The following is a 21,998-nucleotide window of genomic DNA, read 5'->3' as shown; positions in this document are numbered from 1 at the left end:
GAACCTCACCACACCAGGTCTCCTTGTCCATCACCAACTCCCTGAGTCTACCCAAATTCATGTCCATTGAGTTGGTGATGATGCCATCCAACCATCTCATCCTCTGTCGTCCCTTTCTCCTCCTACCCTCAATCACTCCCAGCATCAGGGTCTTTTCAAATGAGTCAGCTCTTCGTATCAGGTGGCCCAAGTATTGGAGTTTCAGCTTCAACATCAGTCTTTCCAATGAACACCCAGGACTAATCTCCTTTAGGATGGACTGATTGGATCTCCTTGCAGTCCCAGGGACTCTCAAGAATCTTCTCAAACACCACAGTTCAAAAGCATCAGTTCTTCAGTTCTCAGCTTTCTTTATAGTCCAACTCTCACATCCATACATGACTGCTGGAAAAACCATAGCCTTGACTAGATGGACCTTTGTTGGCAAAGTAATGTCTCTGCTTTTTAATATGCTGTCTAGGTTGGTCATAACTTTCCTTCCAAGGAGTAAGCATCTTTTAATTTCATGGCTGCAGTCACCATCTGCAGTGATTTTGGAGCCCAGAAAAATAAAGTCTGACACTGTTTCCACTGTTTCCCCATCTATTTGCCATGAAGTGATGGGACCGGATGCCATGATCTTAGTTTTCTGAAATGTTGAGCTTTAAGCCAATTTTTTCACTCTCCTCTTTCACTTTTATCAAGAGGCTCTTTAGTTCCTCTTCACTTTCTGCCATAAGGGTGGTGTCATCTGCATATCTGAGGTTATTGATATTTCTCCCGGCAATCTTGATTCCAGCTTGTGCTTCCTCCAACCCAGCGTTTCTCATGATGTACTCTGCATATAAGTTAAATAAGCAAGGTGACAATATTCAGCCTTGACGTACTCCTTTTCCTATTTGGAACCAGCCTGTTATTCCATATCCAGTTCTAACTGTGGCTTCCTGACCTGCATACAGGTTTCTCAAGAGGCAGATCAGGTGGTCTGGTATTCGCATCTCTTTCAGAACTTTCCACAGTTTATTGTGATCCACACAGTCAAAGGCTTTGGCATAGTCAATAAAGCAGAAATAGATGTTTTTCTGGAACTCTCTTGCTTTTTCAATGATCCAGAGGATGTTGGCAATTTGATATCTGGTTCCTCTTCCTTTTCTAAAACCAGCTTGAACATCTGGAAGTTCACAGTTCACGTATCGCTGAAGCCTGGCTTGTAGAATTTTGAGTGTTACTTTACTAGTGTTTGAGATGACTGCAATTGTGCAGTAGTTTGAGCATTCCTTGGCTTTACCTTTCTTTGGGATTGGAATGAAAACTTACCTTTTCCAGTCACATAGATAGCTGTATTTTATATGATTTTGAAGTCTGTTTAAGATACATAATCTAAATTATCTGAGCCTATTTTTAGATTATTAGTATTCACATGATCTTGCTGAACCCTCTATAATTTAGTATATTTCTACAGAATTTAAATAATAAATTACTCCTACATTTAAAAAATTAGTAGCTCAAAAATCTTTTGAAGATTCTGGTCATATACCTACTTGTTAAAATTATCTTTCAAATGTGTTCAGGATTACTATTCTTCTTTTGGACTTCCCAGGTGGCCCAGTGGTTAAGACTCCGCGCTTCCGCTGCAATTGTCATATGTTCAGTACCTGCTGGAGGGCGTTCCACACGCTGCAGGGCTCAGCCAAAAAATAAAATTCTTCTTTAGTATAGTCTACATGTTATGACACACATTTCAAAATAGCCAAATTGAAATAAAGTATATGAAATAAGTATATTTTTTATAGAAACTAAAAGCATAGATTTAAATTACTTAAAATATATATATTGCCCTGTGAGAATTTTATTTTTACTGTCTTTTTGTATAGCAAATATAATTCTTTTGCTTTACTTGAGAAATAATTTAATTCTTATAATTTTGGCGATATGGGTGACTTACCTATCTTTATTTTTGTCTCTTTGTTTCAGATCACAGATTCTGCTCACCTTCCCGTCCACACACCAACAATAAAGAGAAAGGAATGTCATAGTAGAATCTTCTTTCCAACTAAGGTACTTGATTTAGTTATAAATTTAGCAAGTCTTTGAAAAATGACAAGTTGGTTTTGGTCTCTAACCTACCCCTTACCTTACCTTCTTTTCCCTTCCTTCCTTCCTTCTTATTTTCCTTGGAGACTTCTGGTTAAACATAGCAGGCTCAAAAATGCATACTTTTTTTTTTTTTTTTTTTTTTTTTTGCTTTCTAATGTAACTTACTAACCCAACCAAAGAGAGAGAAAAAGTAGAAAAATAAGCCAATGTAATTTTGGAAGATGGAAGAACCTGAGTGAGAGGTTAGGATGGCTGAAAAATCTGAATGTCAAGGGCTTAGAAAGGTCTTGCTAAGTCAGAAGATAATTAAGATTTTGCACACCTAGAAGGATTCAGGAACTACAGACACCAGATTCTTCAGGAGGCAGGGGTGACTTGCCCTGGTGAAGAGAGGAATAAATTGATCATCTGAGAAAGAGCAAGTAACCCCTGTACACACACTATCCATGGCACATGGCAGGGAGTGCAAGTCTGTCCCCCTCACAAATTGGGAAACAGACACAAGGAAGGTGAGAAAACTGGTCAACTAGTGTTTAGGAAGGCCAGATTTTGTTATAATTTTGTTATACATATTGCTATTTTATGACAATAATTTCAGGTCAAAAAGATATGATACAGAAATGGAAAATCTATAGTGGGTTGTCAACTTGATAATTCTGTGAAAACATCTACAGTTTTAGTTATTGAGGTTTCAGTGAGAAATTTCAGGGTGCCTTCTGTCTTGAAGGTATAATAGATCTTGCTTAACTTAATAGAAGTGTTCCATTTCCTGGAGCACATTCTTTTTTATTGATAGTAGAAAATGAAATACATAATTTGCTGTAGGGATAAAATTTTGAAATTATTCTTTCTTCTAAAGAAGGTTTTAAAAACCATATTATTTTTGCTACCCCTCCCCGATAAAAATATGTGTACATAGGCAATTTGACTCCATTTGTTATAAAGGAATGATTTGAAGAATTTGTCAATCTAGAATTTTTTAAATGTTCAGAGCATACCAGCTCAAATAAAAGTCAGGCTTTATTGCTACTACTTCCAAGTAGTAACAATGTACGTTTGGTCACCGCTTAAATAGTTCTCTTTCTTCTTCTCCTCCTCCACACCCCCTTTCTCTTCTTAGTATTTTTTTAAATCAGAATTTTCCAATTATGAAGTACTTAGGGGCAAGAATCTTGAATGCTGGTGAGAAAAGGGAAAGCTGCTTTTCTTTGTTTGGGGCAGGATGGGTTGAAGGAATCACCAGAATCACCTATTCAAAGTTATTTAACCATCAATGTGCATTTGGTCTCTTTGTTTTGTAGCTTAAGGCCCACCGGTTTTTCCTCACATCCTTTACTGCTCCCACCAAGTGTCACCAGTGCACGTCTCTGATGGTGGGTTTGATAAGACAAGGCTGCACCTGTGACGGTGAGATCTGAGGAAGGGATACGTGGAGTCAGACTCATAATACTTGCATCTAAGTGTTTTAGCCAACTCAGCGCCGTAACAAAGTACAGAGACTGGGTGACTTCCAAACACATTCATATGTTCCTCACTGGCTGGAAGTCTCAGATCAGAATGTCAGTATGGCCCAGTTCTGGGGAGGCCTTCTTGCAGGCTGCAGACGGCTGCCTGCTTGCTGTGTCTTCAATTGGTGGAGGAGCCAAGGAGCTCTGTGCAGTCTTTTTTGTAACGCCGCTGATCCCATTCTCGAGGGCTCCACTCCCATGTCCTCTCACGGAGCCCATCTCCAAATACCATCACGAGGGGATTACGATTTCGATATATCATTTATGAAGGAATGCATGCATTCAGTCATAAATTTTGTTCTCTTTGAATTGTGGAAGCGTGACAGTGAACTGATCTCTTTACTAAAAATCCCTCTGAATCTATTTCATAAGGGGGCTTCTGAAGAGACCTCTGCACTGTGCAGCTCCAAACAGCCTCATACCCTCACAGCCCACATGAAAGCACCCCAGGGAGGTGTGCTGTGTAGTCTCCAGGCAGGGCCACACTTATTAGGAAAATGTGTTTAGATAAATTTTGTTCTTTATAGCAATAGTAGAGTGTGAGGACCACATTCACCAGCTTATGTGACAGGAAAATAGAATGTTAGCCTTGAGTTGTAATCCTTTTATTTTACTCGTTGAATTTATTATGACATCATTGAAATAAAGAAATATAGTTTTGTAAATATCAAACAGTATATCACAGTGGAAAAATCCCATGGATGGAGGAGCCTGGTAGGCTGCAGTCCATGGGGTCGCTAAGAGTCAGACATGACTGAGCGACTTCACTTTCACTTTTCACTTTCATGCATTGGAGAAGGAAATGGCAACCCACTCCAGTGTTCTTGCCTGGAGAATCCCAGGGACAGGGGAGCCTGGTGGGCTGCCGTCTATGGGGTCGCATAGAGTTGGACACGACTGAAGCGACTTAGCAGCAGCAGCAGCAGCATATCACAATGCCGCACAGACACTTCATACCTCATCCTAGGGAACAGACTCTGTATTAATAGCCAGTCTCTCGAGTGCCCACTCAGGAACACATGGTGTGGAGTAGGACAGCTTTCTTGTCCTCAGCACTATGACAATCAGAGATGCCTTAACCATAAATACATCCCAGCATATTAAACAAAGTAGGACTTTACAGGGGGAATTATGCGCCCATGCAATCCTCCTAGGGCAGCAGAGGCAGCTTCTGAGCTGAGCTCCCAGGGCATTTCCTGCTGCCAGCATCACTCAGTCTCTGCTGAGCCTGGAGCAGCTCCCACCAGTGTCATAAGAAGATGGTGAGTCTGGAAGCTGCCACTACTGCTGCAGCCCTTAAAACCTGCAACTTCTGCCAGTAGCAAGAAACACCCTGCTGCTGCGGAGTTAAGAGAGCTTCCATCAAATCAGAAGCCATTCCTGCAGCTGTCACTCCCTGTCACTATCCAAGCCAGTACATTGATGTGCTGCGTTTTGCAGCTCTTCTAGCTTGACTCAATTCAGAGTCTCACAGAAGGTTATCTTACCAGCAGAACTTACGTCAGGTCCAAAACTTAGTTCCAAGGGAGTCTGGGACAGGTAGTTTTTAGCATTTTGATCTCTAGGATAGAGTAGACAGAATTGCAGTAGGGGTTGAGGGAGTCAACCCATTTTACCCTCTACAATCATATCTCTCTATTTCCTTCAAAAAGCATGTGGGTTCTCATGTCACACAGCCTGTGTAGAAAAAGCTCCAAGAGCTTGTCCGGTGCCTTTTCATCAGAAGAAAGGTGCCTTCTGTCTAGACCCACAGAAAGGCTTGGGAACAGCCTATGAAGGCCATGTCTGGGTAAGTGGCAATGTTCTGGGTTCCCATGAACTCTTAAAGAGTTTATTAATCACTTTTCAAAATGCATGTACAATATTTGTCAGAAGTATTTATGATATGTTATACAATATTCATTATATTAAATTGAAAATATTTTTTGCATCCTAAGAATATGATTTCAAAACTAAGTATAGCTGCCCCCAATAGGGTATTTTCAAATTGCTCAAAGCTTTCTGTTTAGACATTACCTTGCAATGAACAAATGCTAAAATCTGTCCTAATGATGTAACTTTGACTTCCAGTCAGCAATAATAACTTATGAGGCTAAAAGTGAAAAAATCTTCCTGAGAAATATTTAAAATCTGAGGTGATTTTGGAGTTACCAAATTTGAATTTAATGTTACCTTAGAGGAAAAGCTGTGACTGTTATTTGAATGAATTGCTTGTGCTAATTGAAATAGTATTAATATATTTTTCACGCACATGAATTATTCAGTAATCAAAAGAATTGCCTTGCTTTTAAATCTCAATCATGTTATGTCATTGGGTTCCAATCTTTTAACAAGAAACATGATAGATTTGTAACACATTTGTATTGTTTTAATTTTATATGTAATAATTGTGTAGTGTTTGATGTTTCAGCTTGGATTGCTTTTATTTGTTTCTTGAAAAATAAAAACTAAAGATTCCAAAGAAAGCAGGCATGAAAAAAGGATGGCAGAGGGCATTGGCCATAGTTTGTGACTTCAAACTCTTCCTATATGATATGAATGAAGAAGACTCAAAACCCAGTGTTGTAGTGAGTCAAGTAATTGACATGAGGTAAGCTTTGAAAGGGAGAATGTTCTTTATCAAAACAAGAACTGGAATAAAAACGGTTTCTGATATTTTTTTAAGTAGTGTTGCCACAACTTTACTTAAGTTCCCAATTTTCACCATTTCCATGAGGACTTTAAAAACGATTTTTCCTAAAGTTTGCATCATTACCTCTTAGATGTGGATTATAACTGTGTAATATTTGTAAGAGTTTTTTGGGTTTGTTTTTTTTTTTAGTCAGAAGTTTATTTTATTATTATGTTTGCACGTGTTTATAGCAGGGCTTCCCTGTTAGCTCAGCAGTAAAGAATCTGCCTGCAATGCAGGAGCTGCGGGTTCGATCCCTGGGTCAGGAAAATCCCCTGGAGGAGGGCATGGCAACCCACTCCAGTATTCTTATCTGGGGAATCCCATGGACAGAGGAGCCTGGTGGGCTATAGTCCACGGGGTCACAAAGAGTCAGACATGACTGAAGTGACTTAGCACAGAACAGCACATGTGTATAGCAGGAAAGGAAATACAACCTCAAAACCAAAAGTTCTTTACATTGAGATATTATTTATGTATTATAAAATTCACTATTTAAAAATGTGGAATCCACTGGTTTTTAGTATATCACAAGCTTGTAAAACCATCACCATAACCTAATTTTAGATTTTCATCACATCAAAAAAAAACCCAAAACCCTTATTAATTAGCAGTCACTCTATATTCACCACTGCCCCCAGCCCCTGACAACCATTAAGCTGTTTCTGTCTCTATGGATTTGCCTATTTTAAATTTTTATATAGATGAAATCATAAAATATGTGGGATTTTGTAACTGGCTTCTTTCACTAAGCATAATTTTTCAAGACTTACCCATGGAGCATGAATCAGTACTTCATTTTTCATGGCTGATGCCCTTTGTCAGGTTGAGAAACTGGCCTTCTCTTCCTGGTTTGTTGAGTCTTTTTATCTGGAAAGGTGTTGTTGGATATTGGCAGATGGTTTTTTGGGTCTCTTGAGATCATTGTTGTTTTTCCCTTAACTCCCATGATTTATTACATTATTTTTTAATTTATTTTTAATTGAAGTAAAATTGCTTAACAAAGTTGTGTTGCTGTATGACAACATAAATCAACCATAATTATACATATATACCTTCCCTCTTGAGCCTCCTTCTTCTCTGCCCCTGCCAATCCCACCCCTCTAGGTTGTCATAGAGCTCCAGACTGGGTTTCCTGTGTTACACAGCAACTTCTCACCAGTTACCTATGTTACACACAATAGTGTATATATGTTGACACTACTTCCTCCATTCATCCCACTCTGTCCCCACTGTGTCCACAAGTCCATTTTCTACATCTGTGTCTCCATTCAGTTCAGTTTAGTTCAGTTGCTCAGTCATGTCTCTTTGAGACCCCATGAATTGCAGCATGCCAGGCCTCCCTGTCCATCACCAACTCCCGGAGTTCACTCAGATTCATGGCCTTCAAGTCGATGATGCCATCCAGCCATCTCATCCTCTGTCGTCCCCTTCTCCTTCTGTTCCCAATCCCTCCCAGCATCAGAGTCTTTTCCAATGAGTCAACTCTTCGCATGAGGTGGCCAAAGTACTGGAGTTTCAGCTTTAGCATCAGTACTTTCAAAGAACACCCAGGACTGATCTCCTTTAGAATGGACTGGTTGGATCTCCTTGCAGTCCAAGGGACTCTCAAGAGTCTTCTCCAACACCACAGTTCAAAAGCATCAATTCTTCGGTGCTCAGCTTTCTTCACAGTCCAAATTTCACATCCATACATGTTCACTGGAAAAACCATAGCCTTGACTAGACGGACCTTTGTTGGCAAAGTAACGTCTCTGCTTTTGAATTTGCTATCTAGGTTGGTCATAACTTTCCTTCCAAGGAGTAAGCATCTTTTCATTTCATGCCTGCAGTCACCATCTGCAGTGATTTTGGAGCCCAGAAAAATAAAGTCTAACACTGTTTCCACTCTTTCCCCATCTATTTCCCATGAAGTGATGAGACCAGATGCCATGATCTTCGTTTTCTGAATATTGAGCTTTAAGCCAACTTTTTCACTCTCCTCTTTCACTTTCATCAAGCGGCTTTTGAGTTCCTCTTCACTTTCTGCCATAAGGGTGGTGTCATCTGCATATCTGAGCTTATTGATATTTCTCCTGGCAATCTTGATTCCAGCTTGTGCTTCTTCCAGCCCAGCATTTCTCATGATGTACTCTGCATATAAGTTAAATAAGCAGGGTGACAATATATAGCCTTGACGTACTCCTTTTCCTATTTGGAACCAGTATGTTGTTCCATGTCCAGTTCTAACTGTTGCTTCCTGACCTGCATACAGGTTTCTCAAGAGGCAGGTCAGGTGGTCTGGTATTCACATCTCTTTCAGAATTTTCCACAGTTTATTATGATCCACATAGTCAAAGGCTTTGGCATAGTCAATAAGGCAGAAATAAATGTTTTTTCTGGAACTCTCTTGCTTTTTTGATGATCCAGAAGATGTTGGCAATTTGATCCCTGGTTCCTCTGCCTTTTCTAAAACCAGTTTGAACATCTGGAAGCTCACGGTTCATGTATTGCTGAAGCCTGGCTTGGAGAATTTTGAGCAGTACTTTACTAACGTGTGAGATGAGTGCAATTGTGCAGTAGTTTGAGCATTCTTTGGCATTGCCTTTCTTTGGGATTGGAATGAAAACTGACTTTTTCCAGTCTTGTGGCCACTGCTGAGTTTTCCAAATTTGCTGGCATGTTGAGTACAGCACTTTCACAGCATCATCTTTCAGGATTTGAAATAGTTCAACTGGAATTCCATCACCTCCTCTAGCTTTGTTCATAGTGATGCTTTCTAAGGCCCACTTGACTTCACATTCCAGGATGTCTGGCTCTAGGTGAGTGATCACACCATCATGATTATCTTTGTCGTGAAGATCTTTTTTGTACAGTTCTTCTGTGTATTCTTGCCACCTCTTCTTAATATCTTCTGCTTCTGTTAGGTCCATACCATTTCTGTCCTTTATCGAGCCCATCTTTGCATGAAATGTTCCCTTGGTATCTCTAATTTTCTTGAAGAGATCTCTAGTCTTTCCCATACCATTGTTTTCCTCTATTTCTTTGCACTGATCACTGAGGAAGGCTTTCTTATCTCTTCTTGCTATTCTTTGGAACTCTGCATTCAGATGCTTATATCTTTCCTTTTCTCCTTTGCTTTTCACTTCTCTTCTTTTCACAGCTATTTGTAAGGCCTCCCCAGACAGCCATTTTGCTTTTTTGCATTTCTTTTCCATGGGGATGGTCTTGATCCCTGACTCCTGTACGTCACGAACCTCAGTCCATAGTTCATCAGGCACTCTATCTATCAGATCTAGCCTCTTAAATCTATTTCTCACTTCCCCTGTATAATCATGAGGGATTTGATTTAGGTCATACCTGAATGGTCTAGTGGTTTTCCCTACTTTCTTCAAATATATGTAAATATATTTCTATATTTTCTATTCTGTTACTTTAATATGTACAGTATTTTAAACATCTTACAATAGCTACCAACAAATCATATGGAATTTTAGATATCCATATATTTAAAAATCAACTTTGATCTATACTTTTTGCTATGTATAAAAATTAACTCAAAATATACCATAGAACTAAATGTAAAACCTAAAACTGTAATGTACCTAGAAGTAAACTTAGGAGAAAGCCTGATCTTGTATGAGACAAATAATTTTTAGATATAACATCAAAGCAGAACAGGTAAAATTTAAAAATTGATAAATTGAACTTCATAAAAATTTAGAACTTCTGCTCTTTGAAATATTCTGTTAAGAGAAGTAATAGAAACTGTGGACAGATGGCAAATCAAATATTTGAAAAAGAACTTACATACCAAATATATAAAAATGTTCTTTAAACTCAATAATAAGAAAATCAGATCAGATCAGATCAGTTGCTCAGTCGTGTAAGAAAATAGCTTAATTTAAAAAAAGGGCAAAGAATTTGGAAAGATACTTCAATAAAGAAGATGATACATATGTCAAATAAGCACATCAACAGATGCTCAATGTCATTAATTATTCAGTTCAGTTCAGTTCAGTTTAGTCGCTCAGTCATGTCCGACTCTTTGCGATCCCATGAATCGCAGCACGCCAGGCCTCCCTGTCCATCACCAACTCCCGGAGTTCACTCAGACTCACATCCATCGAGTCAGTGATACCATCCAGCCATCTCATCCTCTGTCGTCCCCTTCTCCTCCTGCCCCCAATCCCTCCCAGCATCAGGGTCTTTTCCAGTGGGAATTCAGATAAAACAACCATGAGATATCACTTTACATCCATAAGAAAAGCTAAAATTAAAGACTATTTCGAGTATTGGAGGACCTAGATGTGGAAGACCTAAATCTCTCATACATTGCTTTGTAAATCATATAATCACTTTGAAAAATAGTTAAAAAGTTAAATGCACACTTAATAGATAAAAGAGGAGAGTGAAAAATTTGGCTTAAAGCTCAACATTTAGAAAACAAAGATCATGGCATCTGGTCCCATCGCTTCATGGCAAATAGATGGAGAAATAGTGGAAACAGTGACAGACTTTATTTTGGGGGGCTCCAAAATCACTGCAGATGGTGACTGAAGCCATGAAATAAAAAGACACTCCTTGGAAGAAAAATTATGACCAACCTAGACAGCATATTAAAAAGCAGAAACTTTACTTTGCCAACAGAAGTCCGTCTAATCAAGGCTATGGTTTTTCCGGTAGTCATGTATGGATGTGAGAGTTGGACTATAAAGAAAGCTGAGCGCCAAAGAATTGATGCTTTTGAACTGTGGTGTTGGAGTAGACTCTTGAGAGTCCCTTGGACTGCAGGAAAGTCCAACCAGTCCATCCTAAAGGAAATCAGTCCTGAATATTCATTGAAGGGACTGATGTTGAAGCTGAAACTCTGATACTTTGGCCATCTGATGCGAAGAGCTGACTCATTTGAAAAGACCCTGATACTGGGAAAGATTGAAGGCGAGAGGAGAAGGGGATGACAGAGGATGAGATGGTTGGATGGCATCACCGACTCAATCGACATGAGTCTGAATAAACTCTGGGAGTTGGTGATGGACAGGAGGCCTGGCGTGCTGCAGTCCATGGGGTTGCAAAGAGTCAGACACGACAGAGCAACTGAACTGAACTGAATATATAATCTAGTCATTCTACTCCTAGGTATTTCCCCAAGAGAACACATATGTTCACAAAGACATACATGAACATGCATAACACCTTTATTTAAAACACCCCATACTTGAAATAAGCCAAATGTTCAGTAATGGGTGAATGGATACACTGTGGCATATCCATACAATGAAATAGTATTCATTAATAAATAGAAATGAAGTATTCATCCATGCAGCAACACTGCTGCTGCTGCTGCTAAGTCACTTCAGTCGTGTCCAACTCTGTGTGACCCCACAGACAGCAGCCCACCAGGCTCCCCTGTCCCTGGGATTCTCCAGGCAAGAACACTGGAGTGGGTTGCCATTGCCTTCTCCAATGCATGAAAGTGAAAAGTGAGAGTGAAGTCGCTCAGTCGTGTCTGACTCTTAGCGACCCCATGGACTGCAGCCTTCCAGGCTCCTCCGTCCATGGGATTTTCCAGGCAAGAGTACTGGAGTGGGGTGCCATTGCCTTCTCCGGCAGCAACACTAATGCATCTCAAAATTATTATGCTAAGAAAAAGTCAGACAAAAGGAATATATAGTGTATCTTTCCATTTCTATAAGGTGCTAGAAAATGCAAATTAATCTAGAGTGACAGGAAGCAGATCAGTGGGGGAGTGAGGAAGAGTTCCAAGGAGGGAGAGGGGTAAGGGTTACACAGCTGTTCCAAGAAACTTGCGGGTGATGGGCACATTCATTATCTCCACTGTGGTGGCGGTCTCACATAAATCAAAACTTATCTAATTGTCCACTTTAAATATGTGCAGTTTATTACATGCCAAGTGTATCTCAGTAACACTGACAAAATACACAAGCAAGCTGATCTGAGGGCTTATGGCCCTTACTCTAGGGCCAATGGCTTTGCAGTCAGACATGTGCTCCTTTCTTAGTTCCCTGTGAACAGGGAGTCACAGGGGGTTGACTCCTCCATGAACAGCCCGGAGTTAACTTGGGTTTTCTGATAATATGTAACTGGCTGAGAACTGCTGTTATAATATTTTGATCACTGTCAGTTCCTACAAAAAAGAATGTTAAAAGTTAAGGAAATTAAGTTTGACGATTATGTTTATGTATCATTTTACTCACTTTCAGGCAATTCTACTCACTCCCAGAGTCTTGCTTTTCCTTCAGGGATGGAGCGTTTTCTGTCAGTTCAGTCTGGCCCTCTGATTTTGTTCCTGTGAAGAGAAAGGAAATGCCTCGTATGTTTAAGGTAAGTGTCCGTGCTGCTGTTGGATCCCTTATACATTTTTTTTTTTTTTCTCCTTAGTCACACTTTTTTTTTTTAATTTTATTTTATTTTTTAAACTTTACATAATTGTATTAGTTTTGCCAAATATCAAAATGAATCTGCCACAGGTATACATGTGTTTTGTTTCATCCCTTTCTTGTATGGTCATAGGGGTCAAGCCTCCTTGGGCTGGTAAAGGTATTAGTACCTGAAGGTTAAGATTTTAGAAGGGCTGTGGAATTGTTCCCCACTCCATCCCACTTGCCACAAGAAATCTAGCACCCTTATTCTTATTCAAACATGCTATAAATAGGTTTTTGCAAGTATCACTGTCTTTCATCCTACAGTTAAACTTAAGATTTAAAATACAAATATTCCGTAGGGTGTCCATTCACTCCACACTAAGGTAATCAGACAGATATGATTCATAGCTGAAAACAGGGAAAGCTTACAAAACAGAACAGTGCTGGGGCAGAGGATGTGAAAGAAGAGGGGGAAACAATGACAGAGGAAGAGTGATAATATTCTTCCAGGTCAGATGTACAGGGAGGTCAGTTCATGGACCTGCAGTAACACGAGTATGCAGCTTCTAAAACTACAGTCACTTTGTAAAATAAGTCTTCTCTGAGGCAACATATTGAAGCCATAATTCAGGTTCAAACCAAGAGTACAAAATGGAAAAATTTGGGGAAGATGTTATTTTGCAATCTAAAAAATAGACACTCTGCTCTTTAAAACTCATGTAAAAATTAAAGTGATTCTGGAATGGGTATGATAAGGTGACAGAAAGAGCAAAGGTTTGTTATTCTCTTGAGACCCTTGTGGTTAGTCAGCCTAGAAATCTTTGCCTTAACAAAGGCCACACAGGAGTATTCTTAGTTCCCTAACCCAAAGATAGACATTTATTTAGATATTACTCAATTTCCAAGCAGAGAAGGCAATGGCACCCCACTCCAGTACTCTTGCCTGGAAAATCCCATGGACGGAAGAGTCTGGTAGGCTGTAGTCCATGGGGTCGTGAAGAGTCGGACAGGACTGAGTGACTTCACTTTCATTTTTCACTTTCATGCATTGGAGAAGGCAATGGCAACCCACTCCAGTACTCTTGCCTAGAAAATCCCATGGGTGGAGGAGCCTGGTAGGCTGCAGTCTATGAGGTCGCTAAGAGTCAGACACGACTGAGTGACTTCACTTTCACTTTTCACTTTCATGCATTGGAGAAGGAAATGGCAACCCAGTGTTCTTGCCTGGAGAATCCCAGGGACAGGGGAGCCTGGTGGGCTGCCATCTATGGGGTCGCATAGAGTTGGACACGACTGAAGCGACTTAGCAGCAGCAGCAGCAACTGCCAAGAGCCCCTACAAAGTTCTGGCTATTTGGAACTGACTTAGAGTGGTAGCTTATTATATCACTGATGCTGACTTGATGATCACAAAAGAAAGTTTTATATAGAAATGTAGACTTTAAGATTAATTATACATCTTAAAATTTAAATTTGATTTGCCAATTTACTAGTAATAATATAAATTATAGACATGTAGCAGTCAGGAAAGCATGAGTGTTTCTGAATACTTCTAATGTAACAACAAAAACTACTGAGCATTCTGTAGCATCACAATTGATTGTGATGATTGCAATTACCCAAAGCATTGCCATTTCAGAGATAATCTAAAGGTGCAAAGGTGCGTCTTAGAACTAAAGAAATAGAGACTCAGAGTGAAGGTTCTGGCATCAGATTGCTTGCATTCTACCCAGCTGTGCTCTTGTCCTCACACCCATAAAATGGAGAGAAGAGTCCTAACTACCCAGAGTTTTCTGTGAGGATTCATTCAATTAGCACATGCAAATTTCTTAGAGCAGTTCCTGGTACAGAGACAGCATACAATGAAAGTGAAGGTGTTAGTCACTCAGGCATGTTGGACTCTTTGCCATGACCCCATGGACTGTAGCCAGTGCATGGCATTCTCCAGGCAAGAATACCAGAGTGGGTTACCATTTCCTCCTCCAGGGAATCTTCCCGACTCAGAAATCGAACCCATGTCTCCTGCATTGCAGGCAGATTCTTTACGGTCTGAGCCACCAGGGAATAAATAGTAGTTATTTTCATTTGATGAAGTAAAAGATCTTAGGTAGTCAGATAACACTGATGGTTTTATGAAGATCGAAATAGAAGTGATTCTGACACTTCTGGCCTGGCTCTGATGGCTCACATCACCTATTTTACTACTAGCTGCTGCTGCTGCTAAGTCACTTCAGTCATGTCCGACTCTGTGCGACCCCATGGACTGCAGCCCACCAGGCCCCTCCTTCCACGGGATTTTCCAGGCAAGAGTGGGTTGCCATTGCCTTCTCCAATGCATGAAAGTGAAAAAATAAAGTGAAGTCTCTCAGTCATGTCCGACTCCTAGCGACCCCGTGGACTGCAGCCCACCAGGCCCCTCCATCCATTGGATTTTCCAGGCAAGAGTACTGGAGTGGGGTGCCATTGCCTTCTCTGTTTTACTACTAGGAAGAGGGTAATATTATTAGAAGTGTCATTTACCAGTTGTGAATGTAATGGGAAAATGCTAGACAGGCTGGCATAGAGAATGTCTGCTTTCTTATAACCTAGATATTCCTTACATCGTTCTAGGTCACAGCTTCCCAGCTCTCAGCACCTAGTAATAGATATTCAATCCCAATCTTAGCAGATAGCGAGAATAAGAAGAGTGAGTGGGTGGGTGTGCTGAGTGAATTGCACAAGATATTGAGAAAAAGTCATTCCAGAGACCGGTCAATCTATGTTCTGAAAGAGGCTTATGACAGCAATCTACCCTGGATCAAAACCACCCAGACAGCTGCAATCATAGGTATGGATTTACAACATTATCCTGCTAGGTTCACACCCCTCACCACAGTCCCAGTGTCGAAATCTGAAAACGTTAACTTTATCCATAACTCATTTGTCAGCAAAACCTGATTGAATGAAGCTCTATGAGTGGCAGGGGGTGGGAGTGAGGGAAAAGGTCTTTCTTCCTCCATCCCATGGCTATTCATCAGATTCTCTGCAAAAATATATTTGATTATATTATGGTTCTCTGCCTAAAGGGGTGTTTCTTTAATCTACAGCTATACCTTTTCAAGTCTGAAAAATTCTTAGTTTCCAAACACATCTGGCCACAAACACACAAGGAGTGTTACCCTGTGTGTAACTGTGAACTACTTACCTTGAGGGCAGAGACTGTCCTTCAAATCCCAACACCCAATACTCAATAAATAAGTGAAAAGCAAAGAAATCAATGAATGAATTGCCAAGATTGATACTGAAAGTTTTATCAGTGAACAAGAATACTTGCCTTTCTTAAACAGCATATTTCTGCATTAGATAATGGTGACAGTAAGAACCACTTAGCTATTGCCTCCTTGGTGGCATGGAGCTAGTTCCTAAGCTTTTATGTGTTAAATGCAGATAATTCCAGCTTTTCAGTTATGGAGAGGATTAAATGAACTTGTATATGTTAGGTTCTGTGCTCTGTATTCAAAGGCTTCACTTAATGTGGTATCTTTGCATTTTTTAGTTCTCACTGTGTTCTGACACACACCCCCATGCTGTTGTAGCTCAAATTATGGTCACTGACAAATTATTTTATAAAATTTTTTCATTTGTGAAACATCACTTACAGCAAATCTGAAAGTATATCATTACTTGACTATTATGCTTTCTTCAAGTATTCATAAAGATTACCTTATAAAATGAAATTTCTATTGAGAAAAACCATGTTTTATTGTGCTCACTTGTGTAATCTGAATCATAGTATAAATTATTGGTTCTTATTATGTTTCTTTTCATTGAATATTTCTAATTATATATTTAATTTGACTTCTAAAATTTTTCAACATTGATAAATTGGTTCACTTAATTTGCTCCCAAATTCCTTGATGTTTTTATTTATGTGTCAAATATAGATCACAAAAGAATTGCTCTGGGAAATGAAGAAGGGTTATTTGTTGTCCACATTATCATAGATGGTAAGGAGAGTCTTTAATGTTCTGGAATAACTTTAAAGTTCAATAATAATATTATCAAATTTGTTCTCTTTTGTCCACATCTGGTTTGATGTGCTTTCAAGTCACAGGATGACTTGCCTACTTTCAGAGATCCATAATCCTCCAGAGTTCAAACATGTTTTTAAAAAATTTCTTATTGGAGTATATAACTGACTTACAATGTTGTGTTAGTTTCAGGGGTACTGTGAAGTGATTCAATTATACCTATTCATTCTTTTTCAGATTATTTACCCATGTAATTATTACAGGTTACTGAATAGAGTTCCCTGTGCTATACAGTAGGCCCTTGTTAATTATTTTATATGTAGTAGGGTGTCCATATATATTCACAAGGGATTTTACCTAGTAAGTGTGCTGTAAGAACTTAATGTACCATCTTCCAGTTGATGCATGGAGGAAAACACTTCTGCTTGAATGCCCCTGCCCTCACTAGTACATTGGCACCATGAAGAGTAACCACATAAATTTAATCTTTCCCAGATAAGACAGCAAAATTCTCTGTTTTGGTTTTGTTTGGTTCTCAAAGTTGCTTGAGGGAGAAGGGGGTGAATAGCTGACATGAAGAAGAGCCGTTCTAATACAGCTGTTCCAGTGAATGTCTTGCATTCAAATGATAAGTTAGATAAAGGAGAACCTGCATTTGAAGGCCATTAGCTATTCTCCATGAAAGGCTTCCCAGTCCTGGTGAGGAGACCCAGGAAAGGTCACCAGGTGCCAGCATGAGAGCAGGGCCTTGTGTCTTTTTGTTCAGCACTGTATCCCATGCACTTAAAAGTGCCTGGCACATAGTGGTCACTCAACAAATATTTGTGCAATAAAGGAATCAAATTAGTGCCAGGAAAGAAGAGGACAGTTTTGTTTTTCTCTTTTTTCCCTGGCTGTCCAGTGGTTAGGACATAGCACTTTCATTACCAAGACCCTAAGTTCTATCCCTGGTGATATCTAGCTCCCTCAAGCCTCGCAGGAAAGCAAAAAAAAAAAAAGAAACAAACAAAAAAAAGCAGCATATTTCTTTCTATTCGTCAGACACTGAGGAATGTTTGCTTTGCCATCTGAAATATCAGGATTAAGTTGAGTGCTTTATTATGCTAATTTTATGATTAAGGTAATTATATTATCTCTGGAATAATTATCTGTTTTTAACATATAATTTTTGATCTCATTTCTTCTTATCCTTTTTTGTCCTCAAATCTATCCTCTAAGTTTATGTCTTTCATACTGTTCATGGGGTTCTCAAGGCAAGAATACTGAAGTGGTTTGCCATTCCCTTCTCCAGTGGACCACATTCTGTCAGATCTCTCCACCATGACCCGCCCATCTTGGGTTGCCCCACTGGCATTGCTTAGTTTCATTCAAATAGCTGTGAAAAGAAGAGAAGCTAAAAGCAAAGGAGAAAAGGAAAAATATAAGCATCTGAATGCAGAATTCCAAAGAATAGCAAGAAGAGATAAGAAAGCCTTCCTCAGCAATCAGTGCAAAGAAATAGAGGAAAACAACAGAATGGGAAAGACTAGAGATCTCTTCAAGAAAATTAGAGATACCAAGGGAACATTTCATGCAAAGATGGGCTCGATAAAGGACAGAAATGGTATGGACCTAACAGAAGCAGAAGATATTAAGAAGAGGTGGCAAGAATACACAGAAGAACTGTACAAAAAAGATCTTCACGACAAAGATAATCATGATGGTGTGATCACTCACCTAGAGCCAGACATCCTGCAATGTGGAGTCAAGTGAGCCTTAGAAAGCATCACTACAAACAAAGCTAGTGGAGGTGATGGAATTCCAGTTGAGCTATTTCAAATCCTAAAAGATGATGCTCTCAAAGTGCTGCACTCAATATGCCAGCAAATTTGGAAAACTCAGCAGTGGCCACAGGACTGGAAAAGGTCAGTTTTCATTCTGATCCCAAAGAAAGGCAATGTCAAAGAATGCTCAAACTACCACACAATTGCACTCATCTCACACGCTAGTAAAGTAATGCTCAAAATTCTCCAAGCCAGGCTTCAGCAATATGTGAACCGTGAACTTCCTGATGTTCAAGCTGGTTCTACAAAAGGCAGAGGAACCAGAGATCAAATTGTCAACATCCGATGAATCATGGAAAAAGCAAGAGAGTTCCAGAAAAACATGTATTTCTGCTTTATTGACTATGCCAAAGCCTTTGACTGTGTGGATCACAATAAACTGTGGAAAATTCTGAAAGAGATGGGAATACCAGGCCACCTGATCTGCCTCTTGAGAAATCTGTATGCAGGTCAGGAAGCAACAGTTAGAACTGGACATGGAACAACAGACTGGTTCCAAATAGGAAAAGGAGTACACCAAGGCTGTATATTGTCACCCTGTTTATTTAACTTATATGCAGAGTACATCATGAGAAACACTGGACTGGAAGAAGCTCAAGCTGGAATCAAGATTGCCAGGAAAATATCAGTAAGCTCAGATATGCAGATGACACCACCCTTATGGCAGAAAGTGAAGAGGAACTAAAAAGCCTCTTGATGAAAGTGAAAGTGGAGAGTGAAAATTTTGGCTTAAAGCTCAACATTCAGAAAACAAAGATCATGGCATCTGGTCCCATCACTTCATGGGAAATAGATGGGGAAACAGTGGAAACAGTGTCAGACATTATTTTTTGGGGCTACAAAATCACTGCAGATGGTGACTGCAGCCATGAAATTAAAAGATGCTTACTCCTTGGAAGGAAAGTTATGACCAACCTAGATAGCATATTGAAAAGCAGAGACATTACTTTGCCAACAAAGGTCCATCTAGTCAAGGCTATGGTTTTTCCTGTGGTCATATATGGATGTGAGAATTGGACTGTGAAGAAGGCTGAGCGGGGAAGAATTGATGCTTTTGAACTGTGGTGTTGGAGAAGACTCTTGAGAGTCCCTTAGACTGCAAGGAGATCCAACCAGTCCATTCTGAAGGAGATCAGCCCTGGGATTTCTTTGGAAGAAATGATGCTAAAGCTGAAACTCCAGTACTTTGGCCACCTCATGCGAAGAGCTGACTCATTGGAAAAGACTCTGATGCTGGGAGGGATTGGGGGCAGGAGGAGAAGGGGACAACAGAGGATGAGATGGCTGGATGGCATCACTGACTCGATGGATGTGAGTCTGAGTGAACTCCGGGAGTTGGTAATGGACAGGGAGGCCTGGAGTGCTGCAATTCATGGGGTCACAAAGAGTTGGACACGACTGAGTGACTGAACTGACTGAACTGAAGTTTATGTCTGTAATTTTATTAGAACATGACTTAAACCCTATGGAGTAATAATTGGAAAGAATTTAAAAATACAAAAACATTCTTTTTCACAGCAAAGGAAACCATCAATAAAAGGTAAAAGAAGCCTACCAAATGGGAGAAAATATTTGCAAATCATATCTAATAAGGGGTTAATATCCAATATACATAAACAACTTGTGCAACTCAGTAGCAAAAAAAGCTAAGCAATCTGATTAAAAAATGGGCAGAAAATCTGAATAGACATTTTCCCAAAAAAGACATACAGATGGCCAACAGGTACAAAAAAGTTACTCAAGATCACTAGGAGAATGCAAATCAGAGCCACAATAAGATATCACCCCACACTTGTTAATGTGGCTATTATTAAAAAGCCAAGAAATAATAAATATTGGGGAGGATGTGGAGAAAAGAGAACCTTTGTACTCTGTTCTTGGGAATGTATATTGCTACAGGCACATAGAAAACAGTATTGAAGTTCCTCAAAAATTAAAAATAAAACCACTGTATGATCCAATAACTTCACTTCTGGATATTTTATCAAAGAAAACAAAAGTACTAACTCAAAAATGTATCTGTACCTCCATGTTCACTGCGGCATTATTTGTACCAGTCAAGATATAAAAACAACCTAATGTTTACCAACAGATGAACAAATAAAGATGTGAGATACATATACATATAAATAGATTCAAGGGATTAAATCTGATAGACAGCCCTGAAGAACTATGGACAGAGGTTTGAAACATTGTACAGGAGGTGATGATCAAACCATCCCCAAGAAAATGAAAAACAAAAAGGCAAAATGGCTTTCTGAGGAGGCCTTACCAAATAGCTGTGAAAAGAAGAGAAGCGAAATGCAAAGGAGAAAAGGAAAGATATACCTATCTGAATGCTGAGTTCCAAAAAATAGCAAGGAGAGATAAGAAAGCCTTCCTCAGTGATCAATGCAAAGAAATAGAGGAAAACAATAGAATGGGAAAGACTAGAGATCTCTTCAAGAAAATTAGAGATACCAAGGGTACATTTCATGCAAAGATGGGCACAATAAAGGACAGAAATGGTAGGGACCTAACAGAAGCAGAAGATATCAAGAAGAGGTGGCAAAAATACACAGAAGAACTGTACAAAAAAGGTCTTCACGACCCAGATAGCCATTATGGTGTGATCACTCACTTAAAGCCAGACATCCTGGAGTGCGAAGTTAAGTGGGCTTTAGGAAGTATCACTATGAACAAAGCTAGTGGAGGTGATGGCATTCCAGTGGAGCTATTTCAAATCCTAAAAGATGATGCTGTGAAAGTGCTGCAGTCAATATGCCAGCAAATTTGGAAAACTCAGCAGTGGCCACAGGACTGGAAAAGGTCAGTTTTCATTCCAAAGAAAGGTAATGCCAAAGAATGCTCAAACTACCCCACAATTGCACTCATTTCACATGCTAGTAAAGTAATGCTCAAAATTCTCCAAGTCAATCTTCAACAGTAGGTGAACCGTGGACTCCCAGATATTCAAGCTGCTTTTAGAAAACGCAGAGGAACCAGAGAACAAATTGTCGACATCTGTTGGATCATAGAAAAAGCAACAGAATTCCAGAAAAAAAAAAAAAAACTGCTTCATTGACTACACTAAAGCTTTCGACTGTGTGGATCACAACATAATGTGGAAAATTCTTAAAGAGATGGGAATACCAGGCCACCTTACCTGCCTCCTGAGAAGTCTGTATCCAGGTCAAGAAGCAGCAGTTATAACCAGACATGAAACAATGGACTGGTTCCAAATTGGAAAAGGAGTAAATCAAGGCTGTATATTGTCAGCCTGCTTATTTAACTTATATGCAGAGTACATCATTAAAAATGCTGGACTGGATGAGGCACAAGCTGGAATCAAGATTGCTGAGAGAAATATCAATAACTTCACATATGCAGATGACACCACCCTTATGGCAGAAAGTGAAGAGAAACTAAAGAGCCTGTTGATGAAGGTGAAAGAGTAGAGTGAAAAATCTGGCTTAAAACTCAACATTCAAAAAACAAAGATCATGGCATCTAGTCCCATCACTTCATGGCAAATAGATGGGAAAACAATGGAAACAGTGACAGACT

General features: G+C 39.6%; 1 protein-coding gene across 1 annotated transcript in view; it reads left to right on the top strand.

Moving 5' to 3' along the window:
- The window catches only part of LOC102409886 (serine/threonine-protein kinase MRCK alpha), a 53,501-nt gene extending 36,401 nt beyond the window's left edge, over positions 1–17,100 (top strand). Inside the window, exons 7-14 of the mRNA XM_044938464.2 lie at positions 1,954–2,037; positions 3,378–3,483; positions 5,237–5,373; positions 6,038–6,174; positions 12,498–12,579; positions 15,230–15,446; positions 16,543–16,605; positions 17,078–17,100. Coding sequence (XP_044794399.2) covers positions 1,954–2,037; positions 3,378–3,483; positions 5,237–5,373; positions 6,038–6,174; positions 12,498–12,579; positions 15,230–15,446; positions 16,543–16,605; positions 17,078–17,100 — 849 coding nt within the window. The remainder of the gene's footprint in view (positions 1–1,953; positions 2,038–3,377; positions 3,484–5,236; positions 5,374–6,037; positions 6,175–12,497; positions 12,580–15,229; positions 15,447–16,542; positions 16,606–17,077) is intronic.
- The last annotated feature ends 4,898 nt before the right edge of the window (positions 17,101–21,998 follow it).

This window comes from Bubalus bubalis, chromosome 3, assembly GCF_019923935.1.
Source record: "Bubalus bubalis isolate 160015118507 breed Murrah chromosome 3, NDDB_SH_1, whole genome shotgun sequence".
NCBI lineage: Eukaryota > Metazoa > Chordata > Mammalia > Artiodactyla > Bovidae > Bubalus > Bubalus bubalis.
This window is presented reverse-complemented; position numbering and strand designations above follow the sequence as displayed.